The 16,542-nt window shown below is 47.0% G+C and overlaps 1 protein-coding gene across 1 annotated transcript in view; it reads right to left on the bottom strand.

Annotated features, from left to right (window-relative positions):
- Nucleotides 1–16,542, bottom strand: part of LOC101823340 (DNA (cytosine-5)-methyltransferase 3C) — a 35,625-nt gene that overhangs the window by 6,194 nt on the left and 12,889 nt on the right. Inside the window, 16 exon segments of the mRNA XM_040746526.1 lie at nucleotides 828–913; nucleotides 4,092–4,240; nucleotides 4,577–4,667; nucleotides 5,254–5,399; nucleotides 6,240–6,324; nucleotides 7,056–7,242; nucleotides 7,603–7,715; nucleotides 7,998–8,077; nucleotides 9,438–9,482; nucleotides 9,645–9,767; nucleotides 10,997–11,141; nucleotides 12,620–12,655; nucleotides 12,911–12,957; nucleotides 12,960–12,984; nucleotides 15,365–15,447; nucleotides 15,450–15,510. Coding sequence (XP_040602460.1) covers nucleotides 828–913; nucleotides 4,092–4,240; nucleotides 4,577–4,667; nucleotides 5,254–5,399; nucleotides 6,240–6,324; nucleotides 7,056–7,242; nucleotides 7,603–7,715; nucleotides 7,998–8,077; nucleotides 9,438–9,482; nucleotides 9,645–9,767; nucleotides 10,997–11,141; nucleotides 12,620–12,655; nucleotides 12,911–12,957; nucleotides 12,960–12,984; nucleotides 15,365–15,447; nucleotides 15,450–15,510 — 1,502 coding nt within the window.

Here is a 16,542-nt window from a genome sequence, read left to right as displayed (position 1 = left end):
GGATGGTCACTACAATCACATGTCACACCTTAGTTAGCAAGCTGTTCATGAAAGCACAAAGGATGACATAAGGAGAGCTCTGCAGAGCCACTTGATTTGTGTCGAATCCTGAGGACTACTAAACACTGGGTATGACTACACAAATGTGAGATGCCAAAGTGGAGGAAGAAAAGTCCATGTGGCCTCAACCCTACACAAAGAAGTATAAGCAACAGAGGAATGCTGGGAACAGGAAGGGTGGCCTTCTTCAGGGAAGAGCACACCAAATGGTTGTCTAGTGCCAAACAGCCCTGAAAACAGACATACAAGTAACGTTAGATGGTCATATTTAGGAATAGATATATGTATACACTAACAGTTGATAAAAAGAAAGGCCATGAATTTCAGGAGAACACAAAGGAATATAAGGAAGGATTTGGAGGGAGGAATGTTATGATTAAATTGTAATCTCAAACTAAATTTTTAAGGGCATAAAAGGTTCCTGACTGAGAAAACTGGAGGAAGTCAGTGTCTGTGCTACTGTTTCACACCTCAGCTCTGCCTCCTGGTTGGCCACCAGTTGCCTATACCAGGTCCCACTTCATCCCATTGCAATGGAAGACTTAGCACATCAGGAAGAACAGGGAGGCTTCACAGTTCTCAGTCATCAAGGGGACCTTGAGAAACACCCACCCTGCAGTTAGAGCAAAACAGCTACCCAAGGAGTCCTGGTCAATGCTCCAGTTATCCAGAGCATCCTAAAGCCAGGACTTTCTAGAAGGTAGGAATGTTAGTCAGACTTCTATACAACTTTGCTGTCTGTTACCTGTCCCTCTCAGGTCTCTTACCTGTTCATCCCAGGCAGGTTGCCCCAGAAATACCGGGCCCTGTGGGCAGCAGAAACCTTGATGGCATCAATCATCACTGGATTACACTGCAGGAAGAGAAAGGGAGCTGCTGGAGAAACAGCAAGACTAGGCTGCCAGTCAGCCCAGGTCTGACCTGTGAGATGACAAGGTTTTCCTAGCTACACAAGAGGCAAGGAAACAGACCAGTTCCCATCTAGAGGCTGGCTGAGCAGAGCTGATGTGTGTTCACAGCATTAGAACAGTGACCAAGACAGAAGTTGGTACCAGGAGTTGGATAGTGCTCTGAGAGACCTGACCATGCTGCTTGTTGGCAGAATGTGGACTTTGGAACTTTGGATAGAAAAGCAGCTGAACACTAAAGCTTACAAGTGTGGCATACTAATAGGAGCCTGGACAGTAATGCTGAGAGCAGTGTGACCCCAGCTCAAGTTTCCAAGGGGAAGAATATTAGTAAGTGGCCTAGACACAATTCTTGTGATACTTTGGCAAAGAATGTGGCCACTTTCTGCTCTTGTCCTAAAAATCTGCCTGTGGCTAAACTGAAGAGTTTTGGATTAAGGACTTTGACAGAGGAGATTTCAGTATAACTGTAGAGTATGGTTATCAGTAATCATTCTTATGCAGATCTATAATGAAAAGGACTAAGCTATATAAAAAGAAATACAAAATGTTCAGTTTGAGGAGCTAAGGAGCACCAGAAACTGTAATGGAGCTAAATTCAGTGTTCAAGGAGATAAAAAGTTTTTGTTTTTTAAGCCTGATGCTAAATGAAATAAAGGGAGTGGTAACCTCAGGGCAAGACCCCACCCAACTTTTTTTCCAACTTGTGAAAAGGAATTAAAGAAAAGCAGTACTAGCACATGTCTGTAATCCTAGCACTTGGGAGGCAGAGGCCGGCAGATCCTTATGAGTTCAAGGTCAGCCTGGTCTACAGAACAAGTGCCAGGACAGGCTCCAAAGCTACACAGAGAATCCCTGTTTCAAAAAACAAAAAAAAAAAAAAGAAAAGAAAAGCTTAGGCAGTGAAGGGAACCATGAACAACAGAAAACTGGTGTAAATGTAATTGGAAAAGGGGCCCAAATTCCAGCCCCACCAAGCAGCAGAACTTGGTTCACATGGCTCTGATTTTCAAGTCAAAAGTACAAGAAAGGGGTTGTGGAATCTTCCTTCTTGGCAAAGGAAAGCAACTGATGCCAGGTCAGGAATGCCCCTGCATAGAGGCCCAGAGAGGCCATTATGTGAAGCTGTGAAGATGAAACCTTGATTGTGTTAGAGATTCCAAGATGTTGGAGAAGCCAGAGCCATGGGATACCTGCCAAAAAGAGCTGCAGACCAAATGTGAAACCAGCCCAAAACAGAGAATTCAACAAAACTGGAAGAAATTGGAGATCTGAAGTGTACTTTCACATCAGATGTGGAGATGCAGAATTTAGAGTTTGCCCTGCTGGTTTTCAGTTTTCTATGGTTCAGTATTTTCTCACTGTGTTTCCTTTCTTCTCTTTTGGAATAGTAATGCATATTCTATGCCATTGTATGTTGGAAGTATGTGATCTGCTTTTTTATTTTGATTTTTACAGGGGGTTACAGTTAAGAGATTGCCAGGAGTCTCAAAGGGGATTTTGAACTTTTGACTTTTAAACAGTATTGAAGCTGTGAAAAACTATGGGAACTTTTGAAGTTAGACTGAATGCTTTTTGCATTATGATATGACTATAAGCCTATGGGGGTAGGGCAAAGGGTAGAATGTAATAGTTTGAATAAGAATGGCTCCCACAGGCTCATATATTTGAATGCTTAGTCACCAGGAAGTGGAACGCTTAAAAAGATTAGAAGGAGCCGGGCGTTGGTGGTACATGCCTTTAATCCCAGCACTCGGGAGGCAGAGGCAAGCGGATCTCTGTGAGTTCGAGGCCAGCCTGGTCTACAGAGCGAGTTCCAGGACAGCCTCCAAAGCCACAGAGAAACCCTGTTTCGAAAAACCAAAAAAAAAGATTAGAAGGATTAGGGGGTGTGGCCTTGTTGGAGGAAGTATGCCATTGGCGGTAGATTTTGAGGTTTCTAAAGCCCATGCCAGGTCCAGGCTGTCTCTTCCTGCTGCCTGTGGATCAGGATGCAGAACTCTCATCCTCTTCTCCAGCACCATGCCCGCCTGTATGCCATCATGCTCCCCACAGTGATAGTAATGGACTACACCTCTGAAACTATAATCAAGCACCTAATTAGTTTATTTTGTTAGAGTTTGCCTATGCCCTGGTGTCTCCTCACAGCAATAGAACAATGACTAAGATAGCTGATCTCTGTCTGTGAATGGTGGGTAACAAGTCAGATCAGACCTGCCCACTCTGAATCATGTGTGCTCAAAGGTAGAGGTGTTCCACATCAAAATCTGCTAAGTCAAATCCCAGTTGCAGACAGACAGTGTGGGCAGCACATGGCTCAGGACACCCAGTCACAAGTAACATATGCTAGTTGGAAAATAGCCATTTCTATCACCTCTGAGACCAACATTGTAAAATTCTAAAGAAAACCAAGGAACAGTCCAGGCGTGGTACACATCTGTAATCCTGGCACTTGAGATGTGGAGACAAAATGATCAAGAGTTGAAGAAAAGCCTGGGCTACATGAGACTCTGTCTTAAAAAACAACCAAACATGGGGTTGAAGAAATGTCTCAGTGGTTAAGAGCACTGGCTGCTGTTCCAGAGGACCTGAGTTCAATTCCCAGTAAACATATGGGGGCCACAACTGCTTATAATGGGACCCAATGCCCTCTCTGGCATGTAAATGCACGTGTTGACAGAGTACTCATGCACATGAAATATATAAGAAACCCTGCCTCAAAAAAAAACAAAAAACAAGAAAGGAAGGAAGGAAGGAAGGAAGGAAGGAAGGAAGGAAGGAAGGAAGGAAGGGAAATCTAAAAACCTACTTAGTACAGTGTTTGATGTAATTCAAGTGGTGGATAATTAACTTCTCTGTAACTCCTAAAGCTACCATTTTCAGAAGAAAATGGAAACAAGGAACGATCTAAAGTAAAAGTAGAGGTTGGTGTCATTTTGGTGCCTTGCACAGGCAGGGTTATGTTAGGGATAAATGTCTCCCATGACTCACAAGTGTGCTGTACCCTCCCTCCCTAGATCTAGTCACAAACCGAGGAACCATGCCCACCTGTCCACACCCAGTAGCCTTCAATGCCAATGTGGTCTCCCTGACCCAAGTAGTCTTGACACTCAGGCCACTCACCTCCAGGAATCGTGAGATGTCCCTCTTGTCACCGACCTCCATGGCTACCACATTCTCAAACATCCAGAAGAATGGACGGTTGTCACACTCCTCAGGACGTGAGTAATTTAGCAATCGATAAAACTCAAAGAAGAGTCGGCCAGTGCCCTCTATATCCATAAAAGAACATCAGAGAACAGGGTTTAATCAAATCTTCAGTATAAGCTTCCACATTCCCTGAGACAAGAGAACCCCAATAAGTCCCATCAGTAAAGCCAATATCCCCCACAGCCAACCCCCTCTAGTCCCCTAGAATGACAGGGAAGGGCACAGGGACAGCAGAACACCATTCACTGACATCTTTCTCTGAGAGCTGAGGACTTATAAGGGAGCAGGCTTGCTTAAGGACAAAGGCACTAAACAAAAATTAACTTCTCCACCACCCCACATGGACCAGCACTCAGGTATGGGAGGGCCTCTGTGAGCCAAAACAAATGACTGCTTACCATACAAACCTTTCCTGACAGGATTCACACAGGAGAGATCATTGCAAGGGCTTCCACCAATCACCAAGTCGAATGGGCCCCACTCATCAATCTGAGGGAAAACACAAAAGGCAGGGATGAGCCTGAGGAAGGAGGGACTGAAAGCCTTGATTCTGGGGCAGGTGAATGACTTGGAGGGTTCAGGTACCTACCATGCAAGCCTGGCAACCTGAGTGTGATCCCCAAAACCCATGTAAATGGGAAAGGAGAACACTGACTCCAGGAAGTTGTCCTGTCATCTGCACACATGTGCCAAGGTACTGGCACGCTCATCCATGTGTGTGTGCACATGCACACACACACACACACACATACACACACAAATGATGATGACGACGATGATGATTTTTTTTAATTTACAATAAAGAAAACTTAAATTCTTAGAGAAGTTGCTAAGAAAACACAGTTCTAGAAACTTGCTCCATCAACAATTCCAATTCCAGGGCATGGAGCCTGAATGCTCACATTCCACTAAAAGTCCTGAATTATTCCTATTATATCACTCTTTCTGAAATGTCTCTGGTTCTCTTCTACCCACAACCCTGGGCCTCAGAGAAAGGGATAACATGCCATGAGACCAAGGTTCAGGAAATAGAGGAACAAGCAAAAATGAACCCCAGGAAAAAGGTCACCCTCACATTTTTCTTTGTGATGTTCCTGACGTCGTTCACGTATTTGATTTGGCCTTCGTGCTTAACAGTTCCCACAGCGATTGACTCTGAACACACTTCGGAGGCAACGTACTTTTCCACTTTGATACCCAGCTCTTTGAGCACCAAGTACCCTGTGAGGGATCAAATAGAAATGTGAGGCCAAGAGGCCAAGTGCAGAGCCATCAGCCCACCCAGGGTCCTCCTGAAGCACAATGAGAACCCCTTACTCCATCACTGTCACTTCAGGGTGTCTGTGTCGACTCCAGGGGACCTCACAGCACTGCCTGTAATGGCTATGTTCATTCCTTCTACATATAGGACATCTCACAAAATGGAAAGGAGCCAGAATTAAGGAAGGTAGTTGTTGCCTAACTGACCACAAAGGTATTCATGAGTATAGAAGGAAAAGTTTAAGAATAAAAGATAAAATGCAAGAGCTAAGAAGTGTGCCCTTTTAAAAAGGGACCAAGAACCTTGCATGAGCCACAACAGACCAGAGAGTGCTATGCATGGTAACAGATTCCTGTGTGCATACAGAGTGTAAAAACTAAAAAGGAGCCAAGACTGAGGGGCACGGCCTTATTTTCACAGCATTGGCATGTGTAGCCAGGAAACTTCCAGCTGCTGGAGCAGATGGAAAACAAGTAAAGCAAGATGCATGTTCCTTTAGAAAGGCCAGTGAGGCCAGGAAAAGGGACTTGCCACCAAACCTGATACCTGGGTAACCTCACAAGGGAGAGAAGTTGTCCTCTGACTTCCACATTTGTCTATGGGGCAAGTGCATGCTTATAGTCACACACATGTGAAAAGGGTGTGGGAAGGCACAAAGGCCATGGAGGGCAGCAAGAAAGGACACACATGACATCCCAGCTGCCTCTCTTCTCAATTGTCATGAGAGAGAAGCCTTCAGCCTGCCTAGAGGATTCTTTCATTGCCCTAACAGAGCATCCTCAGAGAAGCCTCAAACTCACCTGTCGCAATTCCATCAAACAGGGACAGGACTCTAATGGGCCTCCTCCTGGCTGCAGGAATTGCTGGGTACAACTTGGGTGGCTCCTACCAGACAAACAAAGAGTGATGCCTCCAGAGTGTCCATCTGTCCTCCTGTACTCAGAAGCATCAATGGGAACCAGTAAGAGAGTATTGGGCACAGGCTGGCCATTCTGTCGTTAGATAGGAGGCACAGTCACCTCCTACAGACACAGAGCCAGATAAGGAGCTTAACCGCTAACAGCCAAGGCCTCAGAACAGGAGATAAACTCCTACATTGTGGGAGCAGCTGCCCTCATCACTCATACGCTCAGATGTTTCCATCCTGTTCCCTCCTCAGAAGGTACTGGAAGGGAGAATTGTCTGCTAGAGATGTTAGCTAGCAAGGACTCTCAGCCTCTGGCAGGCACCGGCTCTGGGAGGTACAGATGGTATAGCAGAGATGGAATCTTGCTGTACATCCCCAGCTGCCCTTGACCTCACTATTTAACACAGGCTGCCCTTAAATTCATCACAAAGCTCATGGCTCGGGTAGCTGTGCTGTGATTCTAGCCTATGTCACTATGCCTGTTACTATAACTTGTTTTGTCTATTTTGACACAGGATCTCAGTACGTAGGTACCCTTGACTGGCCGGGAACTCACTTGACTGACCAGGCTGTCATTGGAGTCAGTCATATGACTGCTTGTCTCCTACGGGCTGAGATTAAAGGCCTAACCCTTGCTTTTACAGATGCACAGGATTCCAGATTCTCAGGGACTGTAATTGCAAGGGGCTGCACAGAGCCCATGGCTTACGAATTCTTCGAGGTCAGGATCAGAAGTGAAGAAGTCTTGCAGGCGCATGTTCCAATCCTTCCTGCGCCTGAGGACCCCATGGCAGCGCTGTGGGAGGCACATATAGCAGCTCCAGGGTTCCTGCAGCTTGGCATCCTCAGCTGTCCCTGTACCCACCAGCACCTCCAGACACTCCACACAGAAGCACCTGTGCCAGAGCATCCAGAGAATGGATCAAGGTTAGCAGACATTTGTCCAGCAGGTTCAGTTAGTTCTCCAGGGCATGACCACCCCTGCATGATGTTCCGCCTCCTGCCTCCACATGTTTTGAGCTATAGGGTAACCAACCATTTCAGAAACCTCACAGGGCTGGCCTCGCAGGCACACCTGGATCAAGTCCAGCACTATGCATCACTGCGGTCCATGCCCATGCACAACAGACTCCACAGAATGGCCCCTGGGTGCTCATTTTCTATTTGATTTTTAGCTGCCTACAGGCTGCAGGAACTGTAGGGTACAACCGGGGACCCTAGGCCCTCTTGTGCAGCCCCCATGGAAGGACACTCACCTGCAGCAGCTCGTGTTGCTGCACAGAAGTAGCTCACGGCCCTCGCAGCACACAGTGCAGTAGGACTGATAGCCGTCCTCGTCATACATGTAGAAGAGCTCCAGGAAGCGATCCTGACCACCAGAGAGAAAGCCCGTGAGACCATAGACCTGACCCCAACCAGGTCTGGCTAGCAAGCTGGCAGGGGCCCTAGCTGATAGCTGGGGTGCTTTTCAGCGACAGTACATATGAGCTGAGTGCCTCATGGAGAGCCTTCTCTGCTGCAGCACCTGTCCCCCAAACAGGAAGGGTGGTGGGGATGTGCCCTGGGGATGTTCACTAGGGCCTGGAACAGGAACTGTGCTGGGGGCCTGTCTGGGGAAGGATGTGGCAGAGCAAGGGGCAGGAAGACTTACCCGGCAACTCTGACAGAGCCCACCCTCAAAGAGGGGGTGGAAGGATACAGGGTTCTTCTTACCGCAGGACAAGCAGCAGTCTGAGAGAAAGACAGGGTGTCAGAGTCTAAGGGGCTAAGCTTAGTAGCTCCGGCCTTGAGTCTGACAGTTCTGAGCATCTGCCCCATGCCAGCCGTGTGCTGAGGACTCTGTACCATGTCTAATGTCTAACTCCTTCCAACAGCATTTCAGATGAGATATGGTGTGTTAGGGTGGTTGGCCATAGACTCAACAGTGTTTAAAGAACCATCCCCATTCATAGTCTGGGAAAGACGAGTTCCAACTAACAAAAAGAAGCACAGAAAAGGCCAAAGCCTGGGCAGGCAGGACAAGCAGCTGAATATTTTTTTTTGCTTGACATCTCCATTTTCATAAACATTAAATCTCAGACACTGAGGCACTGGTACTGATTCTGATTGGCTTGGTGGCAGATAAAGAACTTGTCTGCAACTATGCCCAATCACAGATTACCATCCCAGACCTTGGTTTTCTTCCTTTTGTTTTTGTTTTTGTTTATTTTTTTATATGAGGCCATACTTTCTTGGCTATAAACTGATTAACTATTCAAGAGGACAAAACCTTTAAATGGCCAATACTGTCCCATGGGGGGAAGAGACTAACGGTAGATGACTCTACATTAGCTAGGGAGTGGGGTGGTCATAGGCATCTTTAATCCCAGCATCAGGAGGCAAAGGCAGGTGGATCTCTGTGAGTTTGAGGCCAGCCTGGTCTACAGAGTGAGTTTTAGGACAGCCAAGGCTACACAGAGAAACCCTATCTCTAAAAACCACACACACACACACACACACACACACACACACACACACACCAGTTTCTAACTTGTAGGTACTGCTCCAAACTTCAGCTTTTTTAGGGTACCCTGGATCCAGGTCTGTTTTCTAACCCAATAATGAGTAACTACTTGATAAATATTTGAAGAGTAAGGCACATTGGGCCGAGAATGCAAATGAAGAGTCCATCGCACATTCAAACTCCATTATGTCTGTTTTTGGAAGATTTCTGAATCCCAGAGCAGTACTCAGTGAAAAGGATAGCAGAGTCAGCTCGAGAAGGAGCCAATGGCAAAATGTGTCTTATTTTAACCTACAAGTTAGCTGTGCTTATGGCATGGCAAGTTCAAGGTTCCATTGATCTGGAGTTTTCGGGCATTGGCCAAAGTGCCACAGCTTCCATTGCTCCCCAACTCCAGTGAGTGGCCACATCACATTCGGTTAAGAGTGGAAGCAAATCATACCACTTGATCTAAAAAAACATAGCAAGAAATACATAAGGAGCAGAAATGGTCCCCAGGACTCTGGATTGAACCCATACAGAAGGTCAAAGCCAGGCTAAGACAGGCCTGGGGCACCCCAGGAAGGAAGGACCGGGGGACAACAGTACCTTCCAGATTGCCCTTGTTGTTGGTGACATCAGAAGCCATGCGTTCTGTTGAGGAAAGAGGGACAAGGTGTGAGATGAGGTGGGGAAGTCTCTCCTTTCCCATGCAGCCATGCACCTCTGCATTCCACACAGCAGTGGTCTGAGGACCTGCTGCCCCTAGTATGCACCATGCTTGGCCAGACCTGTCAGCACCCGACCCCAAATCACCTCGGCTCTCATCATCCTCTCTTCGGTCTTTCCCACCATAGCTATTTGTCTTGAGGCGCTTGGGTGGGGGATAGGATTCAGAAGCAGCAGGGTCGTTGGTTGTGCGTCTTCGACTTTTGTTCTCTGAAAGGTAAGCAGACAGATCTGATTGACGGTCTAAGAGACAAGACCTAGGACAAGATGGGCCTAGGACAAGACCATGCTTTGCCTGGGATCCAGCTGCATCTAGAGCAGGGGACCCTGATGGGTGCAGAGAACCCAGAGGGGAGCCCAGAGCAGAAGCCAATTCAGAGCTCCTCTCACCCGGGAAGCAGGCAGATTCATGGTCATGGGGTTTAGACATCTGGATGTGTACGAAAATCCATCCTTCTAGAGTGAGTTTAGAGCACATGCTGGGCCACAGCTGGAACTCTTGAGGTTCCTACAGTGATGCCCACCACAACGCCGGATGGAGGCAGGGAGCTATTTGAAATGTCAGGAGGGACAGGATTTCACACTGATGGCCAGGTCCAAATTGTCAAATGATGCTACTGGTTTGGTTAATTTGGACTGACTTGAACCCTGGAATCTACTTAGCCAATTTATGAAATTAGTATGTTTCATTAATCAATTTTAGTTTAACTTTCACCTAACAGCACAAATTTTTAGGACAGTACAAGACAAAAGCGAAATGTCCCAATGTTTTATATAGACTGAATGTTTAAATGCTAAGTTTTGAAAATATTAGGTCAAAATATATGATTGACATTAATTTCACATGATCCTTTATAATATTTTCTATGAGAAAATAATTAAATTACATTCTGTGGCTCCCACTCATTAACGTTATTTATACTTTTATTGGACTATTGATTCACAGTGGTCATGGTTGAATCTGACTCTTCCCCATTCACACATACTAGGAAACAAAATCAGGCATGAGGAGCCAAATGTGGTGACCCATGCTTGCAATCCCAGCATGAGACCAGACAGGACTACTACCTGTCTATCACCACCCCACTACCTGGCTAATGTAGTGAGACTGTTTTCTCAGAAAACAGAAACACAAAAGAACCTTTGATGGCAAGGTGACATTTGCCAATGCTTATGTGTGTTATTAATACTAAGAAATAAAAAGGAAGGCAGGAGTCCTAAAATTATAGGAGGCTGAATATGCACCCATGGCTCCCATGAGGGTCATATGTGAGGGCGAGTGACTCAGCTCAGCTTAGGAGACTTGATTCTTCTCTAGTGAGCACTGTAGATGCCAAGAAATTGCAGGACAGAGCAAAGAAAACAGATCTCAAGGATGGTAAGGGAATACTGTGTCTCCCGGGTTCGGAGTTCCTACTGCCTGCACCATCCATCCCCACCTGGTTGCTCGTTATTCGGTTTGAGGCCCTCGATGCCAGTGGGCTTGAAGCCCCCGTGGGCCCACTCCAGCATGGGCTTCAGCTTGTCCTCCAGTGAGTCTCCAGGGCTGCTGGGGAAGGTCTTGCCAGCTCGCACCCTGGCTCTCTGCCAAGACACAAATAAAGGCAAAGTCTGTCCATGAATGGGAACAGGCGAATGAGGTATGTGCCAGGGTGAACCCAGGGATTCCTCCTGCTGGGGCCTGCATTCCCTAAACACTGGAGTCTTTCAGAGCTGCACAGCTGTCCTTGGCTTTGTTATGTGACAGGGGCCTGCTTTTGAGGGACAGATAAGGAAACAATAGACCATCCATCGGGGCAGGCACCACATATGACCTCTTCCCTGTAGAATCAGACACTGGGCAGCTCTCTCCCAAGAGAAGGTTTCAACTCAGCTTTGCCACTTAAAATGCAGGAGCTTCAGGAAGATTTACCTTACCCTCCTGCAGCTTGTCTCAGACAGCAGACTTCTTGCTGTGTCTTCCACAAGATGTGAATGTGGTCAAGCATTCTTCGTTTTAAGGGCACTGCCAATTTACATGCCTAATTAGGTACTTGGCCAAGTGGGGCAGGCTGGTAGGGGCTGGAGGCAAGTAGTGGGGAGCCTAATAGCTCAGAGGAGATCGTGTCTACAGACTAGGGGAGGAGGCAATGGGCCTCAGCTGCCTCCTCTAGGCCTTGAAGGACCCCCCTTGAAGAAGGAAAGCTCAGCCGCCTCTGGGGCAGCCTATCCTGCAATATCACTATTTGCCCCTGTGACGTACGTTACACTGGTCAATTGTCATGTGCTGCTTAAACTCACTGAAAGCTGGTGCTGGAAATGAATTGCCCGCCCCTGTCTCAAACTCAAGCATATTGATTTCAAGTGTCTTCTAAAAATCCCTGTCTGGGCAAGCTGGGCCCATAAGACTGTGTCAGGGACAAAGGAGAACAGCAAACTGCTGAGGGCATTACAAACATCACACCCTTGAGAACAGCTAGAAGGTAAAACCGTTTTCAACAGGGGACACATGGTTTATCCCCACGTGGTAAAGGTGGCTGCAGGTGGGACGAAGGGGCAGAAGCTCGTCCATAGAGGTGAGATTTTTCTCTCAGTCAAGAAGTCTGGCTTCTTGACGCTGTCAGCAGGTCCTCCCGCACCATTTCTTTGGTGATTTGATGACATTTCTTCTGCTTGCTCTCCCAGTTGGGCTAGTCCAGATGGCTGGATATTGTGAGCATCGGATATGTTGCTGTTTTTCTGTCTATCTGCTGTTTGCTATTTGTTTTTGTTTTGTTTTGTTTTTGCTTGCTACTCACTTAATAAACTCACTCCTTTGAATCTGAAAGCACCGCCATCCAGCCCATTCTCCACAAGGCAGCAGTCATCTTTCCCAGTTCAGCTGACAGTACCAGAAACTCTCTAGTGACCTTGGCACATCTCAAATTCCTTTCCCAAGCAAGCCCTCTGTCTTTGGCATTCACCGCCTCCATGGTATCCCTGTCTCCTCCAAGCCAACCTTGGCAACACAATGGTGTGAACTAAATGGCTCTCCCTTCCTCCCAGCTCTTAAACTCAAGAGCTCACTCTTACACCTAGGTTACCTCCGTGTGGTATATGACCTTCCCGTAAGAAACCATCTTATAACCATGTTGTGGTGGCATATGCCTTTAATTCCAGCACTCAGTAGGCTGAGACTGGTGGATGTCTGTGAGTTCGAAGCCAGCCTGGTCTACAGAGCTAGTTCCAGGACAGCTAGGGCCACACAGAGAAACCCCATCTCGAAATAGATAGATAGGTAGGTAGGTAGGTAGGTAGGTAGGTAGGTAGATAGAAAGAAAGAAAGAAAGAAAGAAAGAAAGAAAGAAAGAAAGAAAGAAAGAAAGAAAGAAAACAGAAAACAGCTTATTGAAGGGGTCCAGGTTATAATGAATAGTCAGTCAAGGGCCACCAGTTTATCAGCAGAGACCTAGTAGAGAAAGCCATCACCTAGGGCAGTGGTAGCTCAGACCTTTAATACCAGCACTCCAGAGAAAGACATTACCAATATCAACCTGCAAGTATACTTCTTCACCCAGGGCCTATTCCTAGGATGATTCACAGATGCCAAAACCAAAAAGGGGACAGTATATAGCACATATCGTGGAGCCTGAAACAAGGGCATATGACACTCCAAATGTGAGGAAGAATGAAGCTCAGAATGGGCACAATAAGATACAGCCCATTTGTGTTCACATGGTGTATGTGTGCATACATGTATGAACAGTCAATGTCACTGGTACAGTCATGAGACTCAGTCCTGAAACTGGCTTAAATGCATTTTGTGCAGGCTCTTTGCCCTTCCTGAGTGTGAGGACAGCTACTGAGTCTTCAGATTCTCATCCAGTGAGTTCCCATCATGCATAGGTTCAGAGAGCATGCTTGGCACAGAGAGAGCTCTTACTACGCACAATGATTGCGAGTCTTGAACGTGAATGGCAAGTTGCGTGTTCTAAGTCCCCAGACAATGAATGCAGGAATGTTGTGGGGTGGCATTCCTCGTGAGGGGGGAGACAAAGCAGATGTTCCAGGCTGCTTTTCACAGCTGTAGACAAGTGGGATGTCTCGGGATGAAACGCTTGCTTTCACACTCACACCCATCTTATGCTCAGAGCCTCGACTCTGTGGTGCGGCCACCATGGGTAACAAGGAAGTGCCAGCTGCTCTAACCAACATGAGAAGAACACAGTGGATACTAGGTAGGCTCTGAGCAGGTTTCGGTCTTTGGCCAGGACCACAGCACATGGTGACTTTTTTGTCTGTTTGTTTTGTTTTTTATAATTTATTTAACTTTATTTTATGTGCATTGGTGTGAAGGTATCAGATTCCCTGAAACTGTAGTTACAGACAGTTGTGAAATGCCATGTGGGTGCTGGGAATTGAACCCAGGTCCTCTGAAAAACCAATCAGTGATCTTAACAACTGAGCCATCTCTCCAGCCCTAAAACCATAGCACATTGTAATTCCATCCCATAATCCTCTCTCACCATACTGCACCTTATTGCCATATGGCCTTGTCTAGAAATTAGTATGCCATATCTCACTAGATATAGCAAGCATCCCTCTTCTAGGCCACACAAGTCATTGTGCACACATCCCAGAGTGTGATGCTGAGTGCCATCATAAACCCAGGACACTTATCCTTTTCCGCCCTCTGCTGGTCACACAGCACAACTGCATGAAGTTTCTCATAGATTTGATAATAGTTTTTGTTGAAACCAGAACCTCAAGTTCTTTTCAAAAGAACTTATAATTGCTCATGTGTATTTGTCCATGTGAGTGCATGCCACATGTATGCTAGTGCATTCAAAACACAGAAAAGGGTGTCGTCAGATACCCTGGAACTAGAGTTGCAGGAGGTTGTGAGCTGCTGAGTGCAGTTCTGAGCACTAAACTTCTGGAAGAACATCACGTGCTCTTAACAGACAGCTGAGCCATCTCTCCAGCCTCCCCTCCTCCCACCCCCCCCCACACACTTCCAGCAATGTTCCTTTTTTTTTTAAGGATTTATTTATTATGTATATAGTGTTCTGCCTGCATGTATGCCCGCAGGCCAGAAGGGGGCACCAGATTTCATTACATGGTTCTAAGCCACCATGTGGTTGCTGGGAATTGAACTCAAGACCTCTCTGAGCCAACCCCCACCCCCAGCAATGGTCTTAATAGTTTCCCATGTGCTTCCACCCTGCCCCATTCCATGTCCCTGTATCTTATGTTGAGAGTTGGTCTGACCCTGACTAACAATCCTAGGAGACCATTACAGGGAAACCATTCTATCTCCATCCTTCAATTAAAAATCTTTGCAGATCTCAGACCATTTGTTCAACAGGTATCTAAGAATCAAAATTGGGTCTGATGGAGTGACTCACTGATAGAGTCTGCCTCACTCCAGGCTCAGCCATGGCCTCCTGCCTGCCCCCCAAGCAGGACTAAATGCCACTAAGAGAGAGAGCCTATCTCTCTTGTCTCTCCCAGGCTTCTTTCTAAATTCACAAGTGTATTCCTGACTGTTCCTGGTCTCTCGGGGCCCATAATGGTGAGTCTGACTCCAAAGAAGAATTACCAAAAGAAAGAATTTAAATCCATGGAGCCCTGAATCCAGAACTTTCTAACCTTTTACCCTTTTCACGAGTAGACTTGTCTCTGATCCTACAAGCCACCAAGAGTCGATTTCAGGGAAGTCACTCAGGAAGCACTTGTCCAGACCCAGTGCCAAAGCTTAATGTGGAAATCTGTTCTCAGAGCATCCCCAGTAGGGAAGTCAGCCCTCAGGTCTGCAGACCCCCAAGCCTGCCTTGCCCTGAGCTCACCTCAGAAAACTTGCCATCCCCAAACCACTGTCCCCACTGTATGCCAAGCATGGCGTGGCACGGGGAGGTGGCTTTCCAGGACACCACCATGACAGGCCCTCGGCCTTTTCCCACCTGAAGTCACCTATTCCAAACTCCTTCTCATCCTGAAAAAAAAAAACAAACCGCACTTGAAGGAATCCCAGTAGCAAAGACAGATGACCTTGGGCAAAGTCACATAACTCCATTGACGTTGAGAGTGAGAAAAAAATTTCCATAAAATCCAAGATGCTGATTTGAGGTACAGCTCAGTAGTGCTACACAGAGAGAAGCCCTGGATCCACCACGTCATAGGAAAAAAAAGATGCCCAGGAAAAATAAGTAATTGACGTACACACCGACAAGCGCCACCTCTCCTCCCCAGGCTCAGGGACCACTGTGAAAGGGGAGGAGAGATGATAACACTCTGGGAAGGACTGAAGTGAAACAGTGTCTTCAGGCTGTGATTCTCACAGCGCTCATGAACTCGCGGCAGCTGCGTCTCCAGGAGACTGCCCAAGAGCAAGCAGTCAGCCTTCTCAGATGGAGGAAGGAGACTCATGAGCCCCATCCCTACCTGAGGGGCCACTGACAGGTGTCAGCTTCTTGGGGAGGAAGAGTCAGTGAATTTAAGCTGGGTGGTGGTGGTGGTGGTGGCGGCGGTGGTCGTGGCATGCAATTGCCTTTAGTCCCAGCACTTGGGAGATAGAGGCAGATAGATCTCTGTGAGTTTGAGGCCAGCCTGGTCTACAAAGTAAGTTCAAGGACAACTAGGGCTGTTACACAGACAAACTCTGTCTCAAAAGAAGAAAAAAAAAAGTGTGGTCCCCAGTAGGTCAACCACCACACTCCTGTAGATGGCCCCACACCCAGGAGTATATGGGCAGCACAACATGGATTAAGTGGATTTTGTTGTTGTTGTTGTTGTTTTTGTTTTTTTGGGTTTTTTTTTGTTTTTTACGAGACAGGGTTTCTCTGTATTGTTTTGGAGGCTGTCGGTCCAGCCCAGCCTCGAACTCACAGAGATCCGCCTGCCTCTGCCTCCCGAGCGCTGGGATTAAAGACGTGCGCCACCACCACTCGGCTGTTTTTTTTTTTTTTTAAGGCACAAAGTTGGGACAGGTGGTGAGGGTGGACTGATCTGGAAGAAGGGGAGGAGT

Source organism: Mesocricetus auratus, unplaced genomic scaffold (genome assembly GCF_017639785.1).
Source record: "Mesocricetus auratus isolate SY011 unplaced genomic scaffold, BCM_Maur_2.0 Super-Scaffold_100004, whole genome shotgun sequence".
Lineage (NCBI taxonomy): Eukaryota > Metazoa > Chordata > Mammalia > Rodentia > Cricetidae > Mesocricetus > Mesocricetus auratus.
Note: the sequence above shows the minus strand (reverse complement) of the source record. Positions and strands in the feature narration are given on the sequence as shown.